Source organism: Moesziomyces antarcticus (genome assembly GCF_000747765.1).
Source record: "Moesziomyces antarcticus DNA, scaffold: scaffold_v10002, strain JCM 10317, whole genome shotgun sequence".
NCBI classification, from domain to species: Eukaryota; Fungi; Basidiomycota; class Ustilaginomycetes; order Ustilaginales; family Ustilaginaceae; genus Moesziomyces; species Moesziomyces antarcticus.
Window position 1 is genome coordinate 375,950 of NW_014639008.1, and position 26,340 is coordinate 402,289.

General features: G+C 61.6%; 8 protein-coding genes across 8 annotated transcripts; 4 read left to right on the top strand and 4 right to left on the bottom strand.

The window, feature by feature from the left end:
• Positions 1-42: 42 nt before the first annotated feature.
• Positions 43-974, top strand: PAN0_002c1037 (uncharacterized protein; the record flags this gene model as incomplete). The annotated part of the gene is made up of 4 exons (XM_014803204.1): positions 43-183; positions 376-437; positions 528-764; positions 941-974. The coding sequence occupies 4 exons, from the start codon at positions 43-45 to the stop codon at positions 972-974; spliced, it is 474 nt and encodes a 157-aa protein (XP_014658690.1).
• Positions 975-1,770: 796 nt separating this feature from the next.
• On the top strand, positions 1,771-7,055 carry PAN0_002c1038 (acetylglutamate kinase/N-acetyl-gamma-glutamyl-phosphate reductase; the record flags this gene model as incomplete). Its single annotated transcript, XM_014803205.1, has 5 exons — positions 1,771-3,026; positions 3,798-3,921; positions 4,023-6,105; positions 6,308-6,912; positions 6,999-7,055. 5 exons carry the CDS (start codon positions 1,771-1,773, stop codon positions 7,053-7,055), a joined length of 4,125 nt encoding a protein of 1,374 aa, XP_014658691.1.
• A 1,048-nt stretch (positions 7,056-8,103) lies between these two features.
• PAN0_002c1039 (uncharacterized protein) lies at positions 8,104-8,448 on the top strand (the record flags this gene model as incomplete). The annotated part of the gene is made up of 1 exon (XM_014803206.1): positions 8,104-8,448. One exon carries the CDS (start codon positions 8,104-8,106, stop codon positions 8,446-8,448), a length of 345 nt encoding a protein of 114 aa, XP_014658692.1.
• Position 8,449: 1 nt separating this feature from the next.
• PAN0_002d1040 (uncharacterized protein) lies at positions 8,450-9,952 on the bottom strand (the record flags this gene model as incomplete). The annotated part of the gene is made up of 1 exon (XM_014803207.1): positions 8,450-9,952. One exon carries the CDS (start codon positions 9,950-9,952, stop codon positions 8,450-8,452), a length of 1,503 nt encoding a protein of 500 aa, XP_014658693.1.
• Positions 9,953-13,867: 3,915 nt separating this feature from the next.
• On the bottom strand, positions 13,868-16,735 carry PAN0_002d1041 (uncharacterized protein; the record flags this gene model as incomplete). The annotated part of the gene is made up of 1 exon (XM_014803208.1): positions 13,868-16,735. One exon carries the CDS (start codon positions 16,733-16,735, stop codon positions 13,868-13,870), a length of 2,868 nt encoding a protein of 955 aa, XP_014658694.1.
• A 490-nt stretch (positions 16,736-17,225) lies between these two features.
• Positions 17,226-19,061, top strand: PAN0_002c1042 (swr1-complex protein 4; the record flags this gene model as incomplete). The annotated part of the gene is made up of 1 exon (XM_014803209.1): positions 17,226-19,061. The coding sequence occupies one exon, from the start codon at positions 17,226-17,228 to the stop codon at positions 19,059-19,061; it is 1,836 nt and encodes a 611-aa protein (XP_014658695.1).
• Positions 19,062-19,364: 303 nt separating this feature from the next.
• Positions 19,365-21,755, bottom strand: PAN0_002d1043 (rho GTPase activation protein; the record flags this gene model as incomplete). The annotated part of the gene is made up of 1 exon (XM_014803210.1): positions 19,365-21,755. One exon carries the CDS (start codon positions 21,753-21,755, stop codon positions 19,365-19,367), a length of 2,391 nt encoding a protein of 796 aa, XP_014658696.1.
• A 1,207-nt stretch (positions 21,756-22,962) lies between these two features.
• Positions 22,963-26,058, bottom strand: PAN0_002d1044 (gamma-tubulin complex DGRIP91/SPC98 component; the record flags this gene model as incomplete). The annotated part of the gene is made up of 1 exon (XM_014803211.1): positions 22,963-26,058. The coding sequence occupies one exon, from the start codon at positions 26,056-26,058 to the stop codon at positions 22,963-22,965; it is 3,096 nt and encodes a 1,031-aa protein (XP_014658697.1).
• Positions 26,059-26,340: the final 282 nt, after the last annotated feature.

Here is a 26,340-nt window from a genome sequence, read left to right on the forward strand (position 1 = left end):
ACGACCAGCCGGGCTCGGCTTTCTGAGCTCGGTCGCCAATGCATGCCGCCTCCGCGTCTGGTGCTGCCAGCTCGCTTGCACCGCCCCGTTCAGGAACTCGCCAGGCTCGACACACTCGCATCAAACATTCGGCTCCCGCCTCGCCAGGCCCGCAATGCCGCGGCGGCGCAGAGCTACCGTGATGTAGGCACCCGCCATCAGTTTGCAGCTTCGACGACACAAGGGCCCTCCGAGCCCCAAAAATCCACAAAGTTGGATCTTGCGAACTGACCCTGAGCCTGCTGCTCGAGTGCACCGCTTTTTTGGTCGGTGACTGCTGTTGTGCGCCTGCTATCGGCGTCAGCTGCATACCGATATTGAACTTGCATGCCCCAGTGCATCTATGCTGCCGCCTCGTTTCCCGTCATGCTGGGTGGCACCATTGTTGCGCTTATTGTGTGCGATGCAGCGGTATTCTGTTCGGCGCTCAATTGTCTCCAGGACGCTGAGATTCGGTCTGCAAACGAAAGGTGTTGGTGATGCATTAGCGAGGCAGAGCGAATATGGGGCGTGGCGTCAGTGCCCGCTGTGACGGTTCGGATTGCAGCCGATTTGCAGATGCAATCTGTGCCCAAACTGCAACTCCAACCCTGCACCTCCAATCCGCCTGGCCAGCTGAGCCGGACGGAGATGGCGCTTCCGCTCTCCCGACCACCATCCTCCGCCATCCCGTCCGCTGCTGCCGCCCTCTCGCCCACCCCTCCCACCATCCCTCAGAGCTTGTGGTAAGTGATCGCACACATTGCTGTGGCCTTCTTGGACGATTTCCGAGACGACGGTTTCGCTGGCTTCGAGCGACTCCAGGTGTTCCGCTCGATGACTTTCAACGGAGAAGGCGACGACGGCCCAGCTGGCTACTCGTACCATTATTAATATGGCCGGACATTGCTGGCACTTCCAGTGGCCACACATTGCTCGTCCCGTTGTCGCCATGATTCTCGCTAGAACTGCATCGCTTGCATCCCCGCAACCCGGGCGTCGTTACGTTGCATTGCGAAGGGCTCGCCAATCAGTTGTCTGTTCTATCCGACGTTGCGACTGGGCGACGTCGGCTAGACTCGGATACATCGAAGCGTAACCATGCTTGGCGGGCTTAGCCATCGGCTCTGCTCCGCACCATGTTCGGCTTGGACCTCGACCGCCTCCAAGTTGCGGAGAAGCCGTAACCACTCGTCTCCGATGGCTACCTCACTCTCGGGCACTAGCCGATTCGAGCTCGGCTGTCCCGAGTACAGCCATTCAGTGGCTACAACTAGCCAGCACAAGTGCCTGATTACTGACATCTTCTTCCTTTCGTGTCTGTCTGCTGCCCTCTTTCCATGTCTCTATCTTTGACCACTATCTTACGACACCACCATGCATGCGATCCCGCATCTACAGCCTAGTCCGCTTGAGTTTTACTCGCGAAACAGCCAGCTCGCATCATCCGCCTCATCATCCCCTCATCCTCCTTCTCCCGCCTACCGCCTTTCACCACCAATCTTCGACATCACCCCTATCCGCCTCATCACAAACATCACCTCCTCCACCGCCTTTCGCCCTCCAACGCGAGTTTCAACCTGTAAAGGCTCGAAGCTACCCCTCCGACCAGCTTGAAGTTAAAGATACTCCGCGCGCCTCGAGTCGCTGCACATTGTATCTGTAGCTTTCAACGCTGAACGCTCTCGCTTGCAACTCCGAGCCCGGTCCTCAGCCAGCTTCGCATTGCTCGATCCTCCTCCGCAAACGACCATGGACTCCACCACCGCACCTCGGGTAGACGCTCAGCCTGCCGCCGTCCCCGCCTTCCAGCGACCCTCTGGCAGTGGCGGAGGCAACAAGAAGGGCACCAGCGCAGAGCGCCGTGCCACCCACAACGCCATCGAGCGAGCTCGCCGCGAGTCGCTCAACGGACGATTCCTGCAGCTTGCCGCGTCGCTGCCGTCCATCTCGGACGTACGCCGACCAAGCAAGTCGCTCATCGTCAACAAGTCGCTCGACTTTGTCGCCGACGCTCTCAATCGAGAGACCATGTACCGCGTCAAGATCGACAGCGTGCGTCAGGAAAACATGCAGCTGCGTCAGCAGCTCAACAAGTTTCTCGCGCAGGCCGGCCTGGAGCAGCTCCCGCCTCCGCCCGTTGACGAGTTGCCAGTTCCGATGGCCGAGATGCGCAACAAGAAGCGCGCGTCTGGCATGACTGCTTCGGCCAACTACGGTGACCTGTACGACCTCGACGACGACGATGGTCCTCTAGCTCCGGGCAGCGAAGGAGAAGGCGGCAAGACGAGCCCCACGTCGTCTTGCTCGGCAGCTTCGAGCCTGCGAGGCTCGCTCTCGAGCTCGCAGCCTGCTGGCGTGGCTGCCTTCACTCCGCTCTCGCACGGTGGTGTGTACGGCCCTGCGGCTGGCTTCCTCGCTACGCCGGCCACCTCGCTCTCTGTGAACGGCACGTCGCCTGGCGCCTCGACCAACTCGGACGAGATCGGCGCCAGGGAGCGTAGCGCCGGGTTTGAGGACGCCGCGGGCAACTGGACCATGGTGTCCAATGGGGTGGGTGTGACCCAGGCACCCACGGCTGCACCGCAGCTGACCTATGCCGGACTTGCCTTCTCGTCGGCCGGCGTGAATGGCGGAGTGGCCGCAGTAGCGCCTGGAGCTCGCCTCGTCAATGGCGTCCCGCAGTTTGCGACCAACGGCAGTGGCGAAAGTGGCAACGCTGGATTGTCTGCTGTTCCTGCTGTGCTTGCTCAGGACGGGCAGTCACACATGTATTCGATGAACGCGGGCAACTTCATCAACCTTCGCAACGCGCAGCAAATGCAGCAGCAGCAGCAGCAGCAGCAGCAGCAACAGCAGCAACAGCAGCTCCAGTACCAGCTGCAGCTGCAGCACCAACAGCAGCAGCAGCAACAGCAGCAACACCACGTTGCCAACTTTGCCCACTTTAATCCGTCGTCTTTTTTTGAACAGGCGCCGCTGCAGTCCGCTAGCTTCATGACTGCAGTGTAAGCGCGACATTCCGACTGTTGGCGATGCTCGCGCTCGGCCGCTAGCTGTCGTGCTGGCGCTTGGCCGGCCGGGCGCAGCTTCCGATGCGTGGCGAAGCGGCACTTTCCGGTCGATGGTGCGCCGCAGCTCTGTTAGCGTGCTGTGGCGCAACAAGAGGCATGGTGTCGCTCGCCCTTTTCAATCTCCACGCTGCCAGGCTGCAGGTGGCGGACGTTCCTACTACTACTTTGTGTATTGCTACACACGTTCTTTTGCTGCTCCACAATCCGGTGCTCACTCTGGGCCCTGCTTTGATGGCGGGCTCGGCTTCCTCTTATGCACTGGACTTGCTTCCCGCTCCTTGACCCTCTTTGTCGTTTTCAACTGTACTCTCTTGCTGCTGTCACAATCTTTACTCCGTGTCTCGTAGAGCAGAGTGGGTGGTTCTTGCCCGTGGTTGAGGGGAGAGGCCAGCGTGACGATGGAAGCGAGGCTGCAAGGGCGCCGGGCAATTGTGCGTGTTTGTTAGAGCGGCATGCGAGTGTGGGGGAATCGGAAGGCGAGTCGAGTCAGACGTGCAGATGTGCGGCGACGAGTTGATTGGCCGGTGCGCGGCGGCGTCGAGTGGGATTCCAGCTGGCCAAGTCCAAAAGGCGATGGTCCGTGGTTGAATTGATGGCCGCGAGCCCGCTAGAACTGATAAGCCCCTGCGAGGCCCAAAGCCGATTGGATCGCTCGCTTTGATCACCCGCTGCTGCTCCTGCTGCTCAACGCCTTTTTCGCGCTAGCTGCCGGCCGCCTCCACTGCCCCTCGCCCTCACCCTCAACCTCAACCTCGCCTCGAGACTAGCTAGCTTGGCGCGTCGAGAACACCCGGAACCCTCCCTCTTCACATCGCTTCCATCATCCTCAGTCCGTCCCGCAGAGTCTGAGTCTCACATCTCTCCGCGACGTCTTCTTAAACCCACCGCTTTTCGAGCCTGGCCTTACTCGCACCCGTCTTCCCGCAAAAGGTTCTTGGCAACATGGGCGTGCTTGCGGCTCACCGATCTTCGTCGCGCGGCCTGGCGCGTGCCGCCATCGCATCCCAGCGATGGATGAGCAGCAGCGCTTCCGCATCGCGCGTCGCTACCGCCTCGACTGCCGCTGCTGCTGCGGCTCCCGCTCAGGCTACCAAGCCTCGCGCTGCTGCTGCTGCGGCCACGACCGTGCGCCCGTACTCGAGCGCGGCAGCTCGCGAGAACGCATACGATCGAGAGACCATCACGCGTCTCTTGTACTCGCTCGCATCGCGCAAGGAGGTCGAGAGGTACCTGCGCATCTTCTCCGCCGCCGACAAGTTCGCCGTAATCAAGGTCGGCGGCGCCATCCTCACCCACCAGCTCGAGGAACTCGCGCTGAGCCTCTCCTTCCTTCACCGCATCGGCCTCTACCCCATCGTCCTCCACGGCGCCGGCCCCCAGCTCAACGAGCTCCTCGAGAAGGAGGGCGTCGAGCCAGACTACATCGACGGCATCCGCATCACCGACGCAAAGACGCTCAAGGTCGCGCGTGGCATCTTCCTCCAGGAGAACATGCGCCTCGTCGAGAAGCTCGAGTCGCTCGGCAGCCGCGCCCGCCCCATCCCCATCGGCACCTTCACCGCAGACTACCTCGACAAGGAAAAGTACGGCCTCGTCGGCAAGATCAACAAGGTCGACAAGGAGCCCATCGAGAGCGCCATCCGTGCAGGCTGCATCCCCATCCTCACCTCGCTCGCCGTCACCAACGACGGCCAGATCCTCAACGTCAACGCCGACGTCGCCGCCTCCGAGCTCTCCAAGACGCTCGAGCCGCTCAAGATCGTCTACCTCAACGAGAAGGGCGGCCTCTACCACGGCAAGACCAAGGAGCTCATGGAGGTCATCAACCTCGACGAGGAGTACGACGACCTCATGAAGGAGGAGTGGGTCAAGTACGGCACCAAGCTCAAGCTGCGCGAGATGAAGGAGCTTCTCGACCACCTCCCGCGCTCCTCGTCCGTCGCCATCATCTCGGTCGACCAGCTCCAGAAGGAGCTCTTCACCGACAGCGGTGCGGGTACGCTCATCCGCCGCGGCTACAAGCTCTACCGCAAGAACAGCATCGAGGAGGTGGGCGCTGAGCGCATCCGCCAGGTGCTCAAGGAGAACGACGAGGAGATCAAGGACGGCCGCAAGTCGGTCGCCGAGTTCTTCTCCGAGATCTCGCACCACCCCTACACCGTCTACGGCGACGAGCCGTTCGACTGCGTCGCCTTTGTCTCGCAGCCCGAGGGCGAGGTGCCCATCCTGCAGAAGCTCGTCACCACGCGCAACGGCGTGCTCAACGGCGTCAACGACAACATCTGGAAGCAGATCCGCAAGGACCACAAGCGTCTCGTCTGGACCTCGCGCGCCGACGACGACCAGCGCGCCTGGCACTACGAGCGCGCCGATGGCTCCTTCACGCGCAACGGCCGCTCGCTCTTCTACTACGGCATCCACGACGTCGCCGAGGTCGAGCAGATCGTGCGCGGCCTCGAGGAGAAGAGCCGCATCGAGCGCGCCTACCTGCCGCTCAAGCCCGCCAAGCCCACGGGCACGCGCGGCTACTCGACCATGGCGCGTCCCGGTCTGACGAGCGCGCGCGTGCTGGGCGAGGGCCGCCGCGGCTACGCGACTGCCGTGGAGCGCAGCGGTCCGCTGCCTGCGTCGACGACGGACAAGAAGCGCGTGGCGCTCATCGGCGCGCGCGGCTACACGGGCCAGAGTCTGATTGCGCTGCTCAACAACCACCCGCACATTGAGCTGTCGCACGTGTCGTCGCGCGAGCTCGCCGGCATGCCGCTCGCCGGCTACTCCAAGGCGGACGTCAAGTACACCAACATCGGCGTCGAGGACCTCAAGAAGCTCGAGCGCGGCGAGGGACCCGGTGCGCCGCCCGACGCGTACGTCATGGCGCTGCCCAACGGCGTGTGCAAGCCCTTTGTCGAGGCCGTCCAGGCCGGCGGCAAGGACAAGCCCAACGGCCACGGCGCCATTGTGGACCTCTCGGCCGACTACAGGTTCGACGAGCAGTGGACCTACGGTTTGCCAGGTCAGTAGAGCGCGAGGTTGCGGCGCAGTGGGGAGATGGCCAACGCACGTTGCAGGCTCAGTCTGAAAGCCGGGAAGAATGGAAATCAAACACAATTGCCACTGTTCTTCGCGCGGTTTTGGGCTGGGTCTGTGTGCGTTGTTTGCGCGTCATGAGGGATGAAGAGTGAAGCTGACGTTTGTTTCTTCTTTGTGGCGAGTAGAGATTTACGGACGCAAGAGTGTGCGTGGAAGCAAGCTGGTTTCGAATCCGGGATGTTATGCTACGAACAACCAGGCTTTGATTGCGCCGCTGTTGTCGGTGCTGGATCTGGCGCGCGGACCGACGGTGTTTGGCGTTTCGGGATACTCGGGTGCGGGCACCAAGGCTAGTGAGACGCCGACGGGCGAGAGGAAGACGGTTCCCAAGATTACGCCCGAGGATCTGGCGGGCGGCATTCGCGCGTACGCACTGACGGACCACATCCACGAGCGCGAAGCCGGCTACCAGCTCAGCAAGCTTGGGGAGAGCGAGGTGAACATCGCCTTTATCCCGCACGTCGCTCCGTGGTTCCAGGGCATTCTTAGCACGCTCTCGGCTCCGCTGAAGACCAAGCTGACCAGCAAGCAGGTCAAGGAGCTGTACCGCGAGTTCTTTGCGAACGAACAGCTGGTCAAGGTGCAGGATCAGGTGCCAGAGATCAAGGATGTGGCGCTGCAACACGGCGTCAAGATCGGCGGATTCCAGGTGAATGCGCGTGGCGACCGTGTCGTGGTGGTGGCCGCGATTGACAACCTCCTCAAGGGCGCAGCTACGCAGTGTCTGCAGGTAAGTCGCATTGCCCAACGCAGAAGGGAGCTCGAACTGCTTTGCTGACCGCCTTTTGAATTGCTTTACCGTGTGATGCACGCCAGAACCTCAACATTGCACTCGGATACGACGAGTACGCCGGAATCCCCCCGCTCAAGTAATCATCCGCGCCAATGTGTGCGAGCTCTTCGAAAGTCCTGCTCCAATTTGAAAGATGTTTCCCAATTGCGCGTGTCCACTGCCAGCACATCCCAGACGTGAACTGGGTGCACACTGTCATCACAACGCAAACATGCAAATGTGGATCGTGTGGGTACACTCCAGCGGCGAATTCACAGGCTGTGTGTGTCGCCAACGTCACCCACAGAGGCTCGGCCAAGCCGACCTGAGGAAGCAGGTCAACTGCGCCCAACACAGACCGTGCAGATGCTCGTGCATGTGCACAAAACACCGCAGAGCTTTCCCACTGAGCTCGGTGCTACCCGCAGATCATACACAAGCTGCATGAGGTGATCTCAAGTGGTTACGCGCGCTTCAGCTACTGTCGGCGGAACGGCTGGATCAGGCTCTGGATCCAGGATGCGTGTCTACATCGGAGAGGAATGAGTGAATGTGATGTGTTTCTGTTGCAGAGGATGGCACACGGACTCGCCCTTGACACAGAGGCTGATCCCGAGCACAGCAGAGCCTTTCATTAAGCTCGGTGTCAAGCGCAGCTCACACGCCGCCTCTGTATAACCTTCTGCGACAGGTTTCAACATCTTCTGATGTGTCCTCATCTTTCCACTATGGATGTCACAGAACAAGCTTTGTATTACGGAGCCACGAGCGGGAGTCAAGAGGGAGAGCCAAGTTCGCGCCAAAGCGGCGCGGACGAGGGTGTGAGAAGACCTACATACAGGGGTGGAAAAGCGGCGCGTGTGGCGGGGAGAGGCCACGCTTGCCCAACGACACAATTATGAGAGAGAAAAACGGAGCACAGAAGAGGTATTGTCCGAGGAGAGCCGAGGCAGAGGGGAGAGGGAGAAGAACGTCTCGTGCGTTCCAGCTTGGTCAACCGGAACGCCGCGAGGCGAAGTGAAGGTCCGTTGGAGGCCAGGGAGGGGAGTCCAGCTGTCCGTTGAGCGGTGAAGCAGACGCACAGCTGCTCCGAATGTCGCGGTAGCTAAGCAGCGGCGTCGGGTGAGACGCACGCCTATGCACCGCTCTATGTCGGGAGACCATCAAAGAGCGCGGACCGCCCGACCTGGGGCGTGTCCACCACCGAGGTCGCCCGAGCGGAAAGGGGAAAAATCCAGCGTCGAGTCCCGAGTCCGCAGATGGACGGGACAGGATCGCCAGAGCAAGAGGCCGAAAGCCGAGACAGAAGCGCAGGTGGTATCATCAGAATGGCAGTCCACGGCAGCAGGTGCACAGTGGACGCCGGGGTATCGCATGGGTGGTGAGAGGATCCAGGAGAGCAGCAACAAGAGAAGCGTCGAGGACATGCAGACAGCGCGCGCGGGCGCCGTGCAAGGCTCGACCGTCCGGGATGCAAGTTGGAATCCGCAGTAGACTACTCCTGCTTGATCTGGTGGCTCGGACCGGATGCGATCGAGATACCGCCCTGGGGACCTGCGCTGAGGACCATGGGGTGGGCAAGGGGGTGGTTGAGGTGCGACATGGCGTGGCCGGACGCCGCGTCAAACTCGTCGCCTGCGACGCCGGCGACACCGCCCATCGAGGTGTGCACGCGGGCGTGCTGGTTGAGGTTGTCGTGACGGCTGAAGCGCTTGTTGCACGAAGGGTAGGGGCACAGGAAGGGCTTCTCGTCGGTGTGGATGGAGCGGACGTGCCTCTTGAGGTGCTCGCTGCGCTTGAAGCACTTGCCGCAGCCCGGCACCTTGCAAGTGTAGACCTTGCCGCTCTTGCCGAGGTTGTTCATCTCCTCGGGCTTGTTGGGCACACGGCGTCCACGCGAGCGCTTGGTGATGAGGCCGGCGTACGGGTTGGCGAGATGGGCAAAGTGGCTGTACAGGCTCATGCCCTTGGGCAGCATCGCCAGACCGGGAGCCTGGGCCGGGATGTGCTGGATCTGGATCTGACGCGAGGCGGGCGAGGCGAGCACCGAGGGCATGCCGGCGGGCATGCCGAAGCCCGAGTAGGGCGACGAGCTGCTGGCGCTGTTGGGCGACGACGGGCACGAGGAACCGTGAGGGTGGATGCACGAAGCGTCCGGGGCGCTCTGAGAGAAGACCATGGGGTAGGCGCTGCCGTTGCCGAAGAACGATTGGACAGGGTAAGGGCCCATGGGCATGGGCATGGCTCCGACGTTGGGGCTGTCAAAGAGACCGAGGCTGGACTCGCTGCCGCTGGAGCGGATGTGGCTGTGGCCGCCGTCGCTCGACACGTCGGCGAAGGTCAGTGGCGAGATGGACATGTCCTTGGCCCTGATGGTGCCCGAGTTGGCGGCGTTGTCGCCGTCGCCGCCGGTGGTAGGCTCCTCGATGAAGTCGTGGAAGCTAAACCCGGCCGGGGTGAACATCTCTTGCTTGTAGAGGGAAAGCTTGGACTCATCGCAGGGGGAGCCAAAGCCGATGCGGTCAAAGGCGGTCTGAATCGAGTCCGAGACGTCGACAGAGCCAAAGGGCGAGTCGTTCCAAGGGGCGCTGCACATGTCGTCGGCGGAAGGGGACGTGACGTTGCTGTGATCGGCCTCGCTGTCGCAGCCACCGTAGTCGAACTCGGAGGCGGTGGAGGCGGCCGAGCTGGCGACGGAGGGTGTGAGGGAGAGGCGCTGGATGGCGCGCGGTCGTCGAGGCGTGTCGGTCAGGAGTGTGGCGCCTTGGAATCCAAAGTCGTCCCTGAACTCAAAGTCGGGTTTGAGGGTGGTGATGGTGTCGGCGCGCTTTCGCTGAATCTCGAGCATAAAGGCGGGGGTCTCGAGGTTGTCGCCAAAGGTGAGGGGCAGGTTGCTGGTCATGTCGATGGAGGGAGAGAAGCCGATGGGTCCGTTGGAAGAGAGGGGCAGGTCGAAGAGCTGCGAGGCGGCGGTGGGGCTGAAGAGCTGGTCCTCCATGGCGAACGTCGAAGAAAGATTAGAGAAGGCGAGGGTTCTGGTCGGACGATGGGGATGCGGAGAGAGTTGAGATGGTGGAGAGTAAAGAGGAGCGGAGGGAGTTGCGCGGTAGAAAGAGAAGGAGGGAGGGTAAAGAGATGCGGAACGTAGGGAGGTCGTAAAAAAGGTCGTTAAGGAACTCTCCTCTAGAGTCGGAGGAAGAGCCACGGGTCGTTACAAGGTCGTTACAAGGAAATCGATGCACGTCAAAGCTGGCATGCAGTGGTGGATCTGCTTGGCACACAAAGAGGCGGGTGGGAGAGTGCAGATGCGGTAGCGTGCAGGAAGCACAAGCGTCCGTGCGGATGATGCGGATGGAATTGGGTGTAGGCGTCGAGGATGGTCACTTTGTGGCGTTGAGGATAGCGGTGAACTTGGTGGGATTGGAGAATGATGGGTGGTTCAAGTTTGCAGCCAAAAGCTGGAGAGTTGGTTCGTTACTGGGTCGTTAAACTGTGTGCGAGTGAGACGAGGCAAATGAACGTGACGGATGAACGTGCCGAAGCAGAAGCGTCAGTCGACCTTCCTATAGCGAAGTGCGAGCGAGATGAAACGATGGGTTCGAGAGGCAGCGGCGGGAGCCAACCGAGCGGCGCCAACAGGGCCGTCCGGCGATTGATGCAGGGCGATCCGAGTGCCGAGGGCTAGGTCTCGACGTGGTGGGCGATATGCGTGTGACAGCTCGGGAGGCATTTGCGCGTTCTAGACGGCGTGGTGGGCGTGATCTGCGAGGCGGGAGCGCGAACGGTGCGTGCGGATGGCGATCCCGCTAGGCATTGTCCACCAAGTGTCACGGGGGGGACCCTGCGTCTATGGCCACGAGCGTGAGCGCAGCCACCCACTGCCAAGCGATGTGCTTGGAGCCTATCCATGTCGAGCGTAGCAAGGCCATTGTTCGGGCGATCGGCGTTACTGAACGATGCGCGTGCTGCGGTCCGAGCGCCATTATGTCGAGTGTGATGGGCCGCGCGACCAATGTGGGTCGATGGACGGTCGTTCCTGCGTACTTACAAAGAGTTCGTTAGCCTGTGAAAGGCACGTTGCAAGAGTGGCCGGAACGCGATGGGTGGTGACGATCCTCGACGAAGATGTTGGAGATGATGGTAGGAGGCAAAGAGTGAAGACTGCAACGACCAGGGCTGGCTGCATGGGCGAGCCAGGTGAGCCAGGCGGGGCAGACAGGGCAGCGCTGCCAAGAGAGCGAGACAAGGGGAGCCGGCGAGGCTGAGCATGGCCTCGAGGCGGCAGAGAGACGAGTGGGTGCCATAAGCGGCAGGTGGACAGAGCCGTCAGACCTGAGCCGATGCACTGCACTGCACTGCCCTGCAACTGCACTGCAACTGCAATGCGAGGCGAGCCAGAGCGGCAAGGCGCCTCGAGGCGGTCGAAAATCAGACTCAGACTCGAATTCACCTCGAGCCTCTCTGGCCGCTTTGGCACGGGAGGGCTGCAGTGCCTGGACGCATGAGTCGCGGGAAGCCCGACTGTGTGTGTGCCTCGACGCCAGACGCCGCCCACCGCGCCAAAAAAAAAAAAAGAGAGAAAAAAAGGGAAATTGAAATCAAGCATCGTCATCTCAACGGCGTTGGTGAGTTGCATCGATCGAGGGCTACCGCTCGATGCAACCACGTCGGCACGCCCGAGCCTTTTGTGCAGCTTTTGGCCGGGTTGTCCGCGTCTCCGTTTGAAGCTTGGATGCCAAAAAGCGGTCGACGCCAAGCTCTCGCTCTCCCCTCTCATTCTCACTGGCTCCCCCCTGGCTCCCCGCTGGACCAGTCGGCGCTAAGCTAGACCGTCGAGAGCATTGTCGGCTGATCCTCGCTTCCGCTTCACCGCACTGTTAGCCCACCAGCTGCAATGCAAGCTGCGCCGCCTCGAGCCAACTTCATTTGAGCCTCACGCATTCACGGAGCAAGGAACCTCGTTCAGCCTGCACAGAGCGAAACTCGTCAGATGAAGGCGACCGCCAACAATGTGCGGAATTCGTCGGCGGACGACGAAACTACGGCGATGCAAATCGAGGTACGCCACGGCTCGCCATTGCGGCCACTGACTCACCTGGGCGCGATTGCGACGCAGCAGCGGGCTGGCGGGGCCGGTCAAGCCCCGCATCGCCGTTTTGCCGAACGCGGGAGGCGACGAGCTGGGCGGATCGCGACGCTCACGTTTGTCCGTACGGACGGCCGAGCTAGCGTGCCCAGCAGACTCCGTCGCGACGGCTTAAAAGTTGAGGTCCGGAGGCGCGATGGGAGCGGTTAGCTCAAGCGTCGACCCAGCCGGCTGTAGCGCCATTCAAAGCACGGCTGGTGAGCAGCTGAGCTAGCGTAGTCCGGGCCGAATGAATGCTGCGGGAGCGCTCCAACGGGTCTAAACTTGACGGGCTGCGAGGTGCGTGTGACTTTCCAGAATGGACGTGGAAGCGCAGTGACGACACGCATGTCACTTTTTTGGATTTCCTTTTTTTTCCTGCATGCGCATCGTGGGCGTATGGATCTATTCAGGTGGGCTCAGGCGAGGTGCCTGCAGAGCGTGTGGAGTTGCAGAGCATTCGCCTAATGTGGCAGGCGGCGAGGATCGCGCGGTTAGCCGACCGACGCCAGGAATCGAGACCCCAGTGTCTCGCCAAGCGCGTTTGACAGATGATTGAGACCCTTCCTCTGCAGCCCACGCATGGCTCGCAGTTCCGTCACTGGATTTTTTTTCCCTATCCCACCAAAACGCCCCGTCCGGAACGTGATCATGCCTTCCCGTGGCCCACACTCGGGCCTCGTCGTTTGCAGAGAAAGCCACAGTAGCAACTTGGGTGACGAACTCGCTCTCGTGGTCACGTCGGCCATGCTCGCAGCCGCTGCGGCCGAGATGCATGCAAGAACGACGCGGGTGCAGGTCCACAATCGCTTGATATGCTCGCACCATGCCGCCATCCTTGGTCGCCTCGGACTTCTCGCTCTGACCGCTCGTCGCGGGATCGAGGCGGCTCGAGCGCCCCGCTGCTGCCACTGCCTCATCCAGAAGTCACGTAATGCAAGCACATCTAAGATAAAGCGCTGAGAAACCTGCGAACAATGCCCGACTCGAGCCGCCTGAAGAGGGCTGCTTCCTTTGTTCGCGTTGTCCAGGCTGGTGGGAACACTGCATCGGAGGTCCCGTCGAGTCGATGGCCAGGCATAGGCTAGACGAGGCGTGCTTGAGCTCCAGCTCGAGTGCGTTCGAAAGAAAAAGTTTTCAGCCAACTGTCGCTTTCGCCGACGGGATGCATTCGCTAGTGCACGTCGCTTTCGACAGACCGTCGCTGCAGTGACTGAAAACGGAGGCGGCTCACGGCGGTACGCGCTGCATGCTTGCAGGCCTGCTTCCCTTCGAGTCCATCTGCACGGTGGTCCATGAATGCGCTTGCAGCGGCACAACTTGCGCTTCCTTCCTATTCTTGCCGTTGAGCGCCAAGCGAGCAGCTGCAGCCCATCATACTGTGGCACACACTCGAGGGCATCGGGGACGCTTGCGACAAGGCTACTCGAATAGCCCGCTCGCTTGGGCTGGCGCGCTCCGCTAACACGCGCAGCCGGACACGAGTAGCAGCCTCGCTAGCGTGGGCGTGCAGCCTGTATGCACGCTGCCAACGTTTCGCCTCGGCCTGCATCCCAAAAAGAATCGCCTGCCAGGTGGCTTCCCACAATCTCTCGGCCCTTTCATCTGCTTCTAGTTTGGCACACTCACCTCACAATGCCTTGTCGCCTTCCCTCCCGGACTTGCGACAGAGGCAGCGAATAAGGTCGCACACTGTTGGGGCCAGGCCAGGCGAGGCGGGCGGAAAATAAAACAAAATTCATTCCGAGACAGGGGTAAAGGTGTGGGAAAAAAAACCCCGCCGGGATTTTACGTGTTCTGGCTGCGGAGAAGGTTGATTTCGCGCACGATTTCGGCCGCGATGCGCGTCGAGTCGGCCTCAAAGTCGTAGCGCTTGGTATCGCGCGGCGACTCTCGCCAGACGACCAGCTTGAATGCGTTGGCCAGCTTGCTCGACAGCTTGCACGCCACCACGCTCGACACGTGGAATGACGCCGCCTTGCCAAACGTCTTCATGTCTGTAGGCATAATGTGCAGCCAGTCGCCGTCCAGCGTGAGGCTGCGCTCGTTGTGCCGCCCGCCAAACATCGGCGACCTGCGATACACCGTATAGCTCTTGTAGGCCGCCGCAATGTCGAGCGCCTTGGTGTACTTGGGCTGACCTCCCAACGCGCTCGCGTCCGAGTTGGCCGAGTACCGTTTGAAGATGGAGGCGTTCGGATTCGTAGATGAGCTGCTGAGCGCACCCGCACCCCCGAGCGCACCCAAGCTCGAGCGTCGCACCAGCGCCAGGTCGTGATTCCCCTGCAGCGACTCGACGGTCCGATCGAGCGGCACAACGATGCTCTTGTCCGGTACGATCAGCGCCCAGTCGTCTACATTCGACAGATGGCGCTTGCGACAGATCATCTCGAGCACGTCCGCAAGGTACATGTCCGACGGCACCTGCAACGTCGTCTTGTACCGCACCTCTGGATTCGGCGTCACCAGCACGCGCAGGAAGATCGACTGGGACGAGGATCCCAGCGCACTGCGCGACAGCGCGCCCGACGCAAAGATCGGCGTTCCTTGCACGTTCATCACCGAGCCCGCAGGCACCTGGGCGCCCACACCGGGCACGCCCAGCCGCGATGCCAGCGCTGGATTTGCCGAGATGGCCGTCGCCCCGCTCTTGGCTCCTCCAGCGAGCATGCTGTGAGTTGCATCCATCCCCGAGCCGACCGCGACCGACTCGCCACCCGCTGCTCCCTTGACCGCCGTCTTGTTGGGCGCCGGTGGCCGAACCAGCGTCCTTCTTGCAATGCCCGCATAGGCATCACGGTGCTGCTTGATCTGATTCGGCGTTGCCTCGCAAATCGCAAACTCGTCGCCGCCAAACTTGCCCAGCAACAGACTCTGGTCGATGGCCGGGAAGTCGTCGTCCACCTCGCCGTCTTCGACGATCATGAGCGTCCAACCGATGGTGGTGAGCCTCGCCTCGCGCTCGCTCTCGGGCCGCGACGAGCCGGGCGGATCGAGCTCGGGCTTCCACCGCTCCTCGACAAAGCAGTACAGCCCATAGCCGATGACCTCTTCCATCGTCGCGTCCTTGCGGATGTTGAGCTTCATGCACTTGGTCTTGGCGTGCACCGACACTGCGCCGCTCGATGGCGGGTTCGCCGATGGTGGCTGCCCGCCCTCTGCCCATGGAAAGTAGATCTCCACTGTCATGCTCGGCGCCGTGGCAGAGCGTCCGGCGATGCCCGCATAGAGCGCCGCAAACGGATTCTCCGGGCTCGAGTCCTGCTTCTGCAGCATCGAGCTGAGCATCGACGCTTTGGGCCGACTGGCGTGCCGGCTTTCGAGCTGGCTGCGGCTCACGCGGATGGAAGAGAAGTAGTCCGACTGTGCTGCATGGCGTGTGCTGATGGAGTGGCTCGGTCGACGGTGCTGGCGGCCCTTGGACGGGCCGAGAATGTGCGCAGGCGTGTCGGCATCGCTGTTGTCGTCGCTATCGCCCGTGGCGGAGATGATCATCTTGGGCGGTGCGGGTAGCCCGGGTGCGTTGCCGAGTGGCGGCACAGCTGGACGCGAGAGCACGGGCGATGAGCGTGCCGTCAACGTCGGATCCATGCTCTGGCTCGCCGAAGAGTGCGGCGAGTGCAGTCCGCCGGTGATGGCCGCGTTGATGGTGGTGAGGCCCAGGCTGCCGTCCTGGAGCGAGCCTGCCGAGCCCAGGCTGGAGAGCGCCGTATTGGACTCGGTGGAGCTCTCCGCATACACTGAGTCGCTGCGCCCAGCAGTCGAGGTGGCAGGATGTGGAGACACGGATCGGCCTTCCGACGAACGGTCTACGTCAAGAGAGCTTCGTGAATGCACGGGAGGCGGGTCGGCAAAGTTGACGCGCTTGCCCATCACCGTACCCTGCGCTTCGCCGGCGGCGACCGAGGCTGGTCCAAGTGAGCGATCTGCTGCCTCGGACGAGTCGAGTGGTTGTGGTTGGCGAGCTCCAGCATCGCTTTGCTTGGCTTCGGCGCCGGCAAAAGCTTCCGCGCTGTCGTATTCCGTTGAGGCCGCATCCTTCTCTGCTATCTCGGTTGCCTTGGCGCTTGCGCCGCTGATGCTGACGCGCTTGCTGGCCCTGCGTCCGTTGACGCGCATGCCAAGAGCGCCGCTGCGTCCTGGCCCGTAGATGGTCTGCGTGTAGGAGAGGCCTGTGGAGGGTTGCTTCTTGTCGAGACCATCGTCGTTGGCTTTGTAGTCGCCGGACTGCTTGTGTGCGCTTCCTCGGCGGTGGTTGAATCCGCCAAAGGGACCTGCCCCGCCTACGGTGGGCACGGGCGAGTAAACGGTCTCGAGCTCTGGGTGGCGCGAGGCATCTGTGAGGCCGGCGACCGCAACATAGGCATCTGCACTGAACGGATTATAGTGCGAGTACAGCGCGCCATTTCTGCCACTTGCATCATCTCTCTGTGCTGCTGTGGACGAGGATGCAAAGAACGATGTGTTGGACGATGATGTCGATACTGATGCGGTGGGCGCGTCACCGTGGCTAGCGGCTGTGCTGGTGGTCGGGCGATTAGTATTGGTGACCGAGGGAAACGTGATGATCCTCGGACCATAGTGATCGTCGATACGCTTGAGATAAGCAAGCCGCAGGGAGTGTATGAGATGGTCGGGATCCACGATGAGCGACATGGCTGGCTACCGAGACAGCCGTCGCACAGGCTTCCATCGAAGATGTTGCGAGTGTTTTGGGGGAAACAGATGCAACACTTGCCAAGCCGAAATGAGAGTGATTGCAGCGAAGGATAGCGAGAGGCCCTTTTTGAAGCACCGGCAAACGCCTTGTGGCGCAGTGAGGAGGGAGGCCTGAGCACGATGCGGCGAGGTCGAAGGAGACGAACCAAGCTGCACGCCGCTTTGGACCCTGGCCGAGCAGTGCAGCGTTGCTTTGGCTCGGCCTTCGCAGCTTCGCCTCCACCTCGCTTTTTTCAGATGTGTGAGATCGCTCAAAGTACCATTTGCGACTCGGCCGAAAGCAGTTGGGCAGTCTCAGGGTGTGCCGCTCCCCTCATCCCATCTGCGCGCCTCACCTGCATCATTCTTCGCAAGCCATCCGCGCCATCAACCCTCTGCATCACAACCACTCAAAGCCACTACCAGTGGCGCAATACTTGGGGACAGGATGACTTCGAACGATGTGCGAGACATCCTCTCGCTGCCGGAGCGCTCCGGAGCGCGGCCGTCGTCCTCGTCGCAACCCTCCGGCTCGTCTTCGCGCAACCGCAAACCATCCGGCTCGCATGCCAACCCGCATCCATCCACCACATCATCGTCGCGGCAAAAGCCAAAGTACGACGGCATGACGCGCGAGCTTTTCGCGCTGCTCGGCGACAACGCGCCCACGCTCGCCATGGCTCAAGGTTTGGGCAGCGACGGTAAGCACGGCGCAGGAGCAGGATCTCTGTTCAAGCCCAAGTTCAAGCGGCGCAAGGAAAAGGTGCGCCAGTGGCGCTGGACACCGTTCCTCAACGCCGCGCGCCAAGACACGCACATCGACCACGAGACGCCCGAGGTCAACCACGGGCTTGTGCTGCACCACTGGGCACCTGCGCCCGCCGCCTCGGGCGCCGATGCGACACCAGCCGAGCCCGAGGTGGAATCCAGATACGCATTTGCCGAGTTCAATACAGACTCGGGCGTGTACAGCTACTCGAACGACGAGTACATCCAGCACCTGCGCGACGACGACTGGACCAAAGAGGAGACCGACTACCTCATGGAGCTGTGTGCGGCGTACGATCTGCGCTTTGTCGTCATCCACGATCGGTACGACTGGGCGTCTGCGCAACCATCCTTCGTGTCCGGGTCGACAGGCGCGCTGTTCCAGGCGGTCAAGGAGCGCAGCATGGAGGACCTCAAGGCGCGCTACTACGCGGTGTGCAGGCGCTTGATCCGCTCGCGCATCTCGACCGACGATGTCGAGACGCGCCAGGTGCTTCTCAGCACGTATGCATTCGACAAGCAGCGCGAGATCGAGCGCAAAAAGGCCGTCGCACGCCTCTACACCCGCACGCCCGAGCAGCTCGCCGAGGAAGAGGCGCTCTACGTCGAGATTCGGCGCATCGAACAGAACGAGGCCAAATACGCCTCGGAGCGCGAAGAGCTGCTGCGTCTGCTCGGCGGATGGGAGAGTCTGCCGAGCTCCAGTCCGCACGCCGTCGCTGCAGCAGGGTCGGGCATCGCCAGCCTGCTTGCTGCTGATGACGACCATGCAAAGGGTCGGGCAGGCAGCTCCAAGAAACGTAAGCTTCAACACGACGACAGCACCCCGGGAGCGGAAGATGCTACATCCACCACGGCGACACCCGCCGCACGCCCGTCGGCGAGCTTGACGTCCAAGCAGAGGGCCGAGTTGCGACAGGCGCAGTTTGACGAGATGCAGTGCATCGTTCGGTACCCGTCCAACGCTTCGGCTGCGGTGCCGGATGCGCTTGCGAGTGCGCTGGGAACCGCACCGACTGCGCCTGCTTCGGCTTCCACCCGTCCGCCCTATGCGCATCTTGTGGGCACAGCATCGACACTGCCTGCCGTCACGACCAATCCGTCCAACCCAACGTCGAGTCACGGAGCGTACATGCGCTCGACGCGTATGCTTGCTCCTCGTCCCAACTTGGTGCTCAAGACCACGCAGACGCTCGCCGAAGGCACGCCCGCCGTGGGACCACGACTCATCTTCCCCACGGCCAAGAACGTCGAAAAGTGGGAGAATCTGATTGGCGCCGTGACGACGGGATTGGAGCTGCGCAAACAGCTCGAGCGCGTCAATGCCGAGCTCCGAATCGCAAAGCAGCGCATCGCTGCTGCCATTCAGTCGACAAACAACCCAGGCGGGCCAAAGCTGGCGGACGTTGAAGACGCCAAAGACCCACAGTCGGAGGGCAACAAGCCAGATGCAGAATCGGCACGCTCGCAAGATCCAGAGTCTTCCCCACCTCCCTCGATCAAGCCTGAGACCTGACCTGCCCCACATGTACACTAGCTCCACCTCTACCGCTCTGGAATGATTCATGCACGTCATCCAGACGAAGCGCTCACATCATCGCCCAAGGCAGCCAGATCCGAGATCATAGAAAAACAAGTTTTTGAACCGAGCGAGAAGGAATGGAAGGGGGAAACCGAAACAAAGCGGAAGATTACAAATCAAAGTCAAGCCCCTGCGCTTGGACTGAGAGGCGAAACACCACCAAACTGGGCCGTTAGAGAAGCGGGTATATCGGACGAGCAACAACGGAACCAAGACGCATGACACGGCAGCGTTGCATCAGCGACGCTTGGTGAACGTCTTGTTGAGCAGCTGCAGGATCTTGGACACGTTGAGCTGCACGTACTCGAGGTCGAGCAGCTGGACGTCGTCCTTCTGCTTTTCGAGCAGGTCGTCGAGCTTGAGGTCCATCTCGAGGATCGCCTTCTCGCGGCCCTTGTAGTGGAGCGCAATGATGAACGTGCCGGGCGAGGGCGAGGTGATGTTGAAAAAGATGTTGGCGCGGCGGTTTTCAGGCACGTTGCTCTCGACGATGATGCCGTCCTTCTCCATCTGTGCGTGCGTGAAGCGGTAGGGCCCCAACGCCTGGGTCTTGGGCGCCTTCTTCTCCTTGCCGCCCACCGAGATGACGCCGACGCCGCCGGCGCTCTTGTCCTTGGCGCTGCCGCTCGTCATGCGCACGTTCTGCAGGTAGCTCTTGTAGGTGTCGAGCTGGCTGCGCATGTAGTTGTTGTGCTCGCAGATGGTCTTGTACACGGCCTCGAGGCTGCGCATCTCCTGCATCACCTTTTCGCGCATGTTGCCGAGGTGGGTGAGCTCGGTGGCCACCTCGTCGGTCATGAGGCTGTAGCCGTCGCGGCGATCCACCACCTTGAGCTCCTCGAGCTCGCGCAGCATCTCCTTGACCTTGATGCCCTTGCGGACGAGCGTGGCGTCTTTGGTGGTGGCGGCGCGCTCGGCGATCTGCGGCAGGTTGATGGGCCGCTTCTCGGCGAGCGTGGGGATGGAACGCAGCAGCTGCACAAAGATCGACTTGGTCTCCATGTAGAGGATGTCGTTCTGCGTCACGTTGTTCTCGGACATGAAGGCGGTGGTGAGGTCTTGGATGGGCGTCTCCCAGCGCGAGAAGAGGGGCAGGTCGAGCGTGCGGTTCTCCTTGCGCGGCACCTGACCGGGCGAGGCGCCGAGTTCGTCGATGAGGATGCGGAGGTGGTGCTTGTCGTTGGGGGCGAGGATCTCGAGGTGCTGTGCGACGAGCGAGTGGGTGTTGTAGAGCTCGTTGAGGGTGATCTGGATCTGGAGGTCCTTCTTGGAGAGCGCCATGTACTGGTCCATCTCGAGCGTCTCGTAAAAGTCGCCGACGTCGCAGAGTGCGTTGAGGAAGGCGTTCATGCGCGTCTTGTTGTTCTCGACAAAGGGGTTGAGCGACATCATGTACTGCTCCTTTGCGTACGAGGGCTTGTTTGCGAGGTTCTGGAGCATCTTTGCGATGAGCGTCAATGTGCGGCGCGGATGCTTGGCGGGCGGGCCGTCGACGAGCATGTAGGCCTGTGGCGTGACGATGGCCGGGTTGATGAAGCGGAGGAAGAAGAAGCCGCCGATGAGGGAGCAGATGGCGAACTCGGTGGCGTCGGGGTACTTGCGCTTGGTGAGGCTGCGAATCTGCTTGCAGATCCAGCGGATACCGTAGGGCACCTCGTCGATGGAGTTGATGATGGTCAAGAGGAAGCTGTTTGCGATCTCCATGAGCATGGTGAGCCTGGGCGCGATGATGGCCTGCACGTCGGCGTTCTCTGCGGCCACTTCGGCGGGCACGCCGCGCGGAAGGTTGGGTGGCAAGCTGCCGGTGTCCTCCTCGATCTGGTTGATCATCTGCTCGTACACCTTCAAAGGGTTGACCTCGAGGTTGAGGTCCTTGTGTTCGATGAGGCTGTTGATGCGCTCTGCGAGGACGCTCTTGAGGTAGGACTGACCTGGACCGCGACGGGTGTAGGTGGTCATCATGCGGGATACGGGCGTGTTTGCGCGGAGGAGCGATCCGAATTCGGTGGCGGTCTCGAACTGTGCGGAGAGGACGGACTGGAACATGGTGAGGAGGAGATGCTCTTCGCGGCTCTCGTACTGGTTTCCGTAGAGGGTGAACATGACGGTCTGGAGGAGGGTGTCGATCTCTGCCAAGCTGACGAGACGGCAGAGGGCGGCGATGTGTCTGGGTTCGGACTGGAGGAGGAAGAAGAGGTTGCCGTACTGCTGCATCTTGCGGTCGTCGAGGGCGGTTGCGACGGCGGAGGAGTCGGTCTCTTCGAGGGTGGATGCGACTTCGGACTGTTCGTCGAGGGCCATGCGATTTGCGATGAGGAGGGCGATGCGGCTGTCGAGGTAGCGGACGTCGCGTTCGAGGACAAAGTTCTTCTTGGACTGGGCCGAGATGCGGCCCTTGAGCTCGCGCAGGCGCTTCTGTGCGCGGGCAAGGTCGTCCTCGACTTCGACGTCCTGCTCTGCAGCCATGGAGTAGAGCGCGGTGACCGAGTAGCGGTTGGTGTTGCGATTGCTAAGGCTAGCAGCGGTGAGCCTCTTGTTCATCATGCCGCTTCGGTCGCGGCCGCTGCCGCTGGCCTCTGCCATGTTGGACATTGGAGCAGCAGGCGGCGACTGTTGCAGTGACGCCATGAAGGAGTGCGCAGTGTGGACGACGCGGTGGTCCGGGTGGAGTTGGAGCAGCTGGAGCAGCTGGTGAGGGCAGTCGAGTCGAAGCCTCGCGTGTGTTCACGATGCAGAGCTGGCCCGTATGCTGCTTCAAGTGTGACGGATGAGGATAGTAGGGCAGCGATGGCCGACGCGTCGACGACGGGCGATGTGGACGGGCAAAAGGTGTCGAAATGACCGGGTATGGGATGGAGGAAGGGTAGGATGCCGATCGCAGTGGGCGCTGAATTGAAGCAAAGAAAGGGACGGCGTTGGGTCGGGAGATGCAGACGCAGGCGCGCCTGGGCGATCCGTTGGATTGAGAGTGACAGCAGCAGTGGCGCCAGCGCAAAGTGGCAGCAGCAGCAGCGAGCAGCAGCAAGCAGCAGCAAGGCACTCTCTTTGGCTGCAGGCAGGCAGGCAGGCAGCCAGGCAGACATGCGTGGCAGCAGCGGCGGCAGGGCAGCAGAGCGCGAAGCGAGCGGCACGGGTCCTCCGAATCTTTGGGCGTAAGTTAACTTTTAGCGCGGCGGAGAGCAGCGGGCAGGCACCGACAGCGTTGGGAGTGGGCGCGAGCTACATACACGCGTGCAGCCGCCTCTCGCGCCTTCCTTCCCTTTGAGCTGCAAGCGAGCCGGGTGCAGCCCCGCTCGCCGGTCTCCAGCTGGGAAGATGCAAAACAGCAGCGGTCGCAAGCACACACGCGCGCGCGCGTCTTTTCTCAATCAATTTCATTTCTATGCGAAATCAGACCAGCCAGCCAGCATACTCTGTAGAGCACACACGAGCGCGGCAGGCGTGGCCAAACGAATCTCAGATTTGCCTCGGAGCACACGCATAGCTTGCAGATGGCGGCGCTCGGGGCGCTTTCCGTTGGCAAGCTGCGAAAGCTCTTCACCCTCTGAGCCTAGGCTAGGAAAACCAGCTTACTCCACCGCCTCCAAAGCCAAGCAAGACACGCTCATCTCAGCCAGGCCACAGCGAGCTGCATCTCAGACACGCGCTTGCCCTTGGGCTGAGACACGGGCGTCCACACCTTTTTCAACGCCTTACGCGACTCTGTTGGATTTCACAGCTTCTCCATTCTGCGCTGCCCCGCTTGCCCGAGATGGTATTGCCCTCATCTTCCTCGTCACGCATTGCAGTGATGAAACTCATGTCTGGGTATTACTTCTAAAGGACGTCGAGCTGGTCACGAAGCAGCCACAGCCGAAGGCGCAGCTGCCTCCTTCTTGCGTGGAGCAGTGGTGGCGGCGTGAGTGCCCGATCGATGCGCCGTCACCTCGTAGCGCCCGTTAAAGTTGAGTCTCACCGCCAAGTCACGCACCGTCAGGTTGGCGTGCTTCTCCAGCGCACCCACGATCAGCACCATCCTCTCGTGGAACGCCGTCGATGCCTCGCTCAGCCGCTTGGCGATCCGACCCACCTCGGCCGGATCAACAGCCGCTAGCGTTGAACCTGCGCCCGCCGCTCCCACCGCAGCCAACGGACGCGACCGCGCACCACGCTCCGTCGTCGGTCGCGCCGTGCCCTGTTCCATCTCGACGCGCGCCACCTCGCGCGTGCTCAGATGCGCCAGGTCGTCCGCCGCCACAGTGAAGCTCAGAATGCAGTCAAACTGCGCGCGCAGCTCGCCCGCCAGATAGTCTTGCGATCCGCGCTTGCCGCCGCGCAGCAGCACCTTGCCGATCAGCGCATTCAGATACGCACGGTGGCTCGAGATCAGCTCGTCCAGATCGCCCTGCCGCCGCGAGAAAAAGTGCAGCAGGTCGTTCCACGAGTACTCGATCACCTCGAGCTGCGCAAATCCTTGCATCTGTCGGATAAAGTGCACCATCTCCGACAGCATCAGCATCGTCCGCTGCGACTCGCGCCGCAGATCCGACACCGCACCTCCAACCGTACCGCGCTTGATCCGACACAGCGTCGTTCCCGTCTCGTGCAGGCGCAGCCAGCTCGTGTTGAGCGCCAGCTCCACCCGCTTGATCTTCCACAGATGTGTAAAGATCGTCTGATACCCCACCATCGCCTGGCTGTCCAGCACCGTATTCACCGGCGAGTCCAGCTTGTACTCGAGCGTAAACGTCTCCCACCCCGTGTCGCCCGTGCTAAACTCCAAGATGCGCGCGTCCAGCCGCCGCAGAATCTCGGCGTCGTCGTACTGCGCGTTCGACCCCCGGATCGCCGTCTCGAGCGACGCGGTCAGATTGTGCCGGAACAGCGAGTTGGCAGGCCGGCTCAGGCTCGGTCCTAGCGACGCCATCAACAGATCTACAAAATCACCCCGCGCCAGCATGAGGTAGTCCTTGAGTGCCCGCAGATGCTCCAGCAGCCGGAATCGGTCCAGGAAGATGTCCAGCAATCGCTTGCTTGCCGACGTGAAGGCTCTTTCGATCGTGCTCTCCAGCCCGGGCAGGTCCGTATACCGCAGCACCGTCGCTGCGCCCGAAACTGTATGCCTCGTCGCCACCCAGTCGCCGTCGCCGCAGCTCTGGCGGATAAAGTTGAGACTCTTGCCCGTCGAGAAGATTTTGCGACCGAACGATTCCTGCAAGAAGCTCGGTAGCATCTCGCTGCGAAACAGAAACTTATTCTGCCACAGCGACGCCGCATCGCCCTCGAGGTCGCTGAAACTCGGCAGGTCGCCCTCGGCCGCACCAGCGTTTGATCGACTCTGCCCAGCCGCGCGCGGATCGTCATTGAGCTCCACAAAGAACTCGCGGAACGGATCCTGCAGCTCGCCCTCGTAGATCCACAGCGACAGCGAGTGGAAGAACGGCTTCGACACCTCGTCCAGCAGACTCGACGTGAAGCGTCGGATGAACGGATCGCCGTTAAAGGTGTAGGAATGGATCAGCGACACGAGCGAGCCTCCATGCGCATCCTGGCAGCTCTCGATGATGGTGCTCATCAGCCGGAACCGCAGCGTCATCTCCTCCGTCCACAGCGATAGCCGCTTGAGTGTAACGTACGTCGTCGGTGTGTTCTGCGCGTCTCCGTCGTGGCCTTTGCCACCTGACTGCTGGGGCCCAGTCTGGCTATCCGCGCCACCGTCGCCCTTTGGTCCCATTTGCGCTTCGAGGCTGGCCACCAGCCGATAGAACCCTGTGAGCTCGTTCGAGATGAAATGGCAGAGACTCTGCATGATCAGGCCCGATGCTGGCATCGTGCTCCTCTCCTGGGAGAAGCCGGCCACCCTCTTGTACAGTTGACCCAGCTCGGCCAGGCGATGGAGGATCCGCTTGGTCGGCGCATTGATGTAACCTGCATCGCCCTCGTTGAACACGACACGCACCACCTTGGTAGGACCCGCAGCCTCTGCAGCGCCACTATTAGCCGCCGACTCGTACTGAAACTCTTCCTGGAAGCGGACATGACGGCCATTGATGCCCTGCATCAGAAAGATGACATCGTGCAGCAGCTCGTTTTCGGGGATCTGCTTGCGACCTATGTGCTGCCGCAGGTTGGACACGAGCTGTGCTTTCGAGAGCGGATGCCCGCTATCTCGCGTCAGATCAGACATGGTGATGAGCTGATCCTTTCTTGTCTGCGAGCCCACGTTGGCGGAGCGCGCGTCGCTAGTAGGTTGGGCGGATGCTTCTCCGCGGATCTTGGCGGCCGTGGGTCGGGACTCGGTGGAGGTGAGTCGGCTGTCGACCGGTGCTGGCTGGGCGCGTCTGTGCATTGCATCGGCGCGCTCCGTGGCGGGCGCGCTGGTGGCGGGCGTGTCTGCAATCGTGTAAGGAGTAGCCTTGAGCTCTGATTCACGCCGGTTGCCGTTGGACGAGACAGCGCGAGAAGCCGCGCGCGATGCGGGCGTCGCCGAAGCGCCCGCATCCGACGATGTGAACGCAAGTGCATCCATCATCTCGAGCATGCCGCGAAGATTCCGGAGTTGATTCGATGCTGTTGGATCCGAGAGCCGCGCAAGGATGTTGGAGAAGCGATTGGCAGACTCGTAGCCTCCATCCGCAGACAGACGGGTGATCTTGCGCCGCAAGGAGTCGATCACCATGCTCTGGTCCAGCCGACGCGCCGACGAGGATGCTTCGGCCTTGAGCTCAATGATGTCGTAGCTCATATCGTCTAGCGCATCCTTGAGCTCCTTGCGTGCTCGTCGCTCCTCCTTGGTTTCGTCGCGCTTCTTGCGCGTGGCGGGGACAAAGCTTCGCGTGAGGTTGCCGAGCAGTCTATACATCTCCTGCACGATGTCGGCGTCATCCACCGGCTGGCCCGGGGCCGCCGCCGAGCCTGACGGACCAGTCGGCTGCTGATACGACGAGGCCATAGTTGATGGTGCGATGGATGATGCTGGCTCTATCGTCGCGGTACGAGACTAGATGAACCGCCTTTTGCGGAAGCAGGATTGCGGACTTGGTCACCACGCCGAGGCACAAGCGGTCGATTCCGTCTACGATTCTTCGCCTTCTGTGTGTCCTCCTATGTGGTTTTAGAGGGCGTAGCTGCCCAACGAGCGATGCGTCGTGAGGTATAGGATGTGGGATGGTAGCCTGACGGTCCGACAGCTGCGAGAGGGAGCGTGTCACTTTTCGAGCCAACAAGTGGCAGG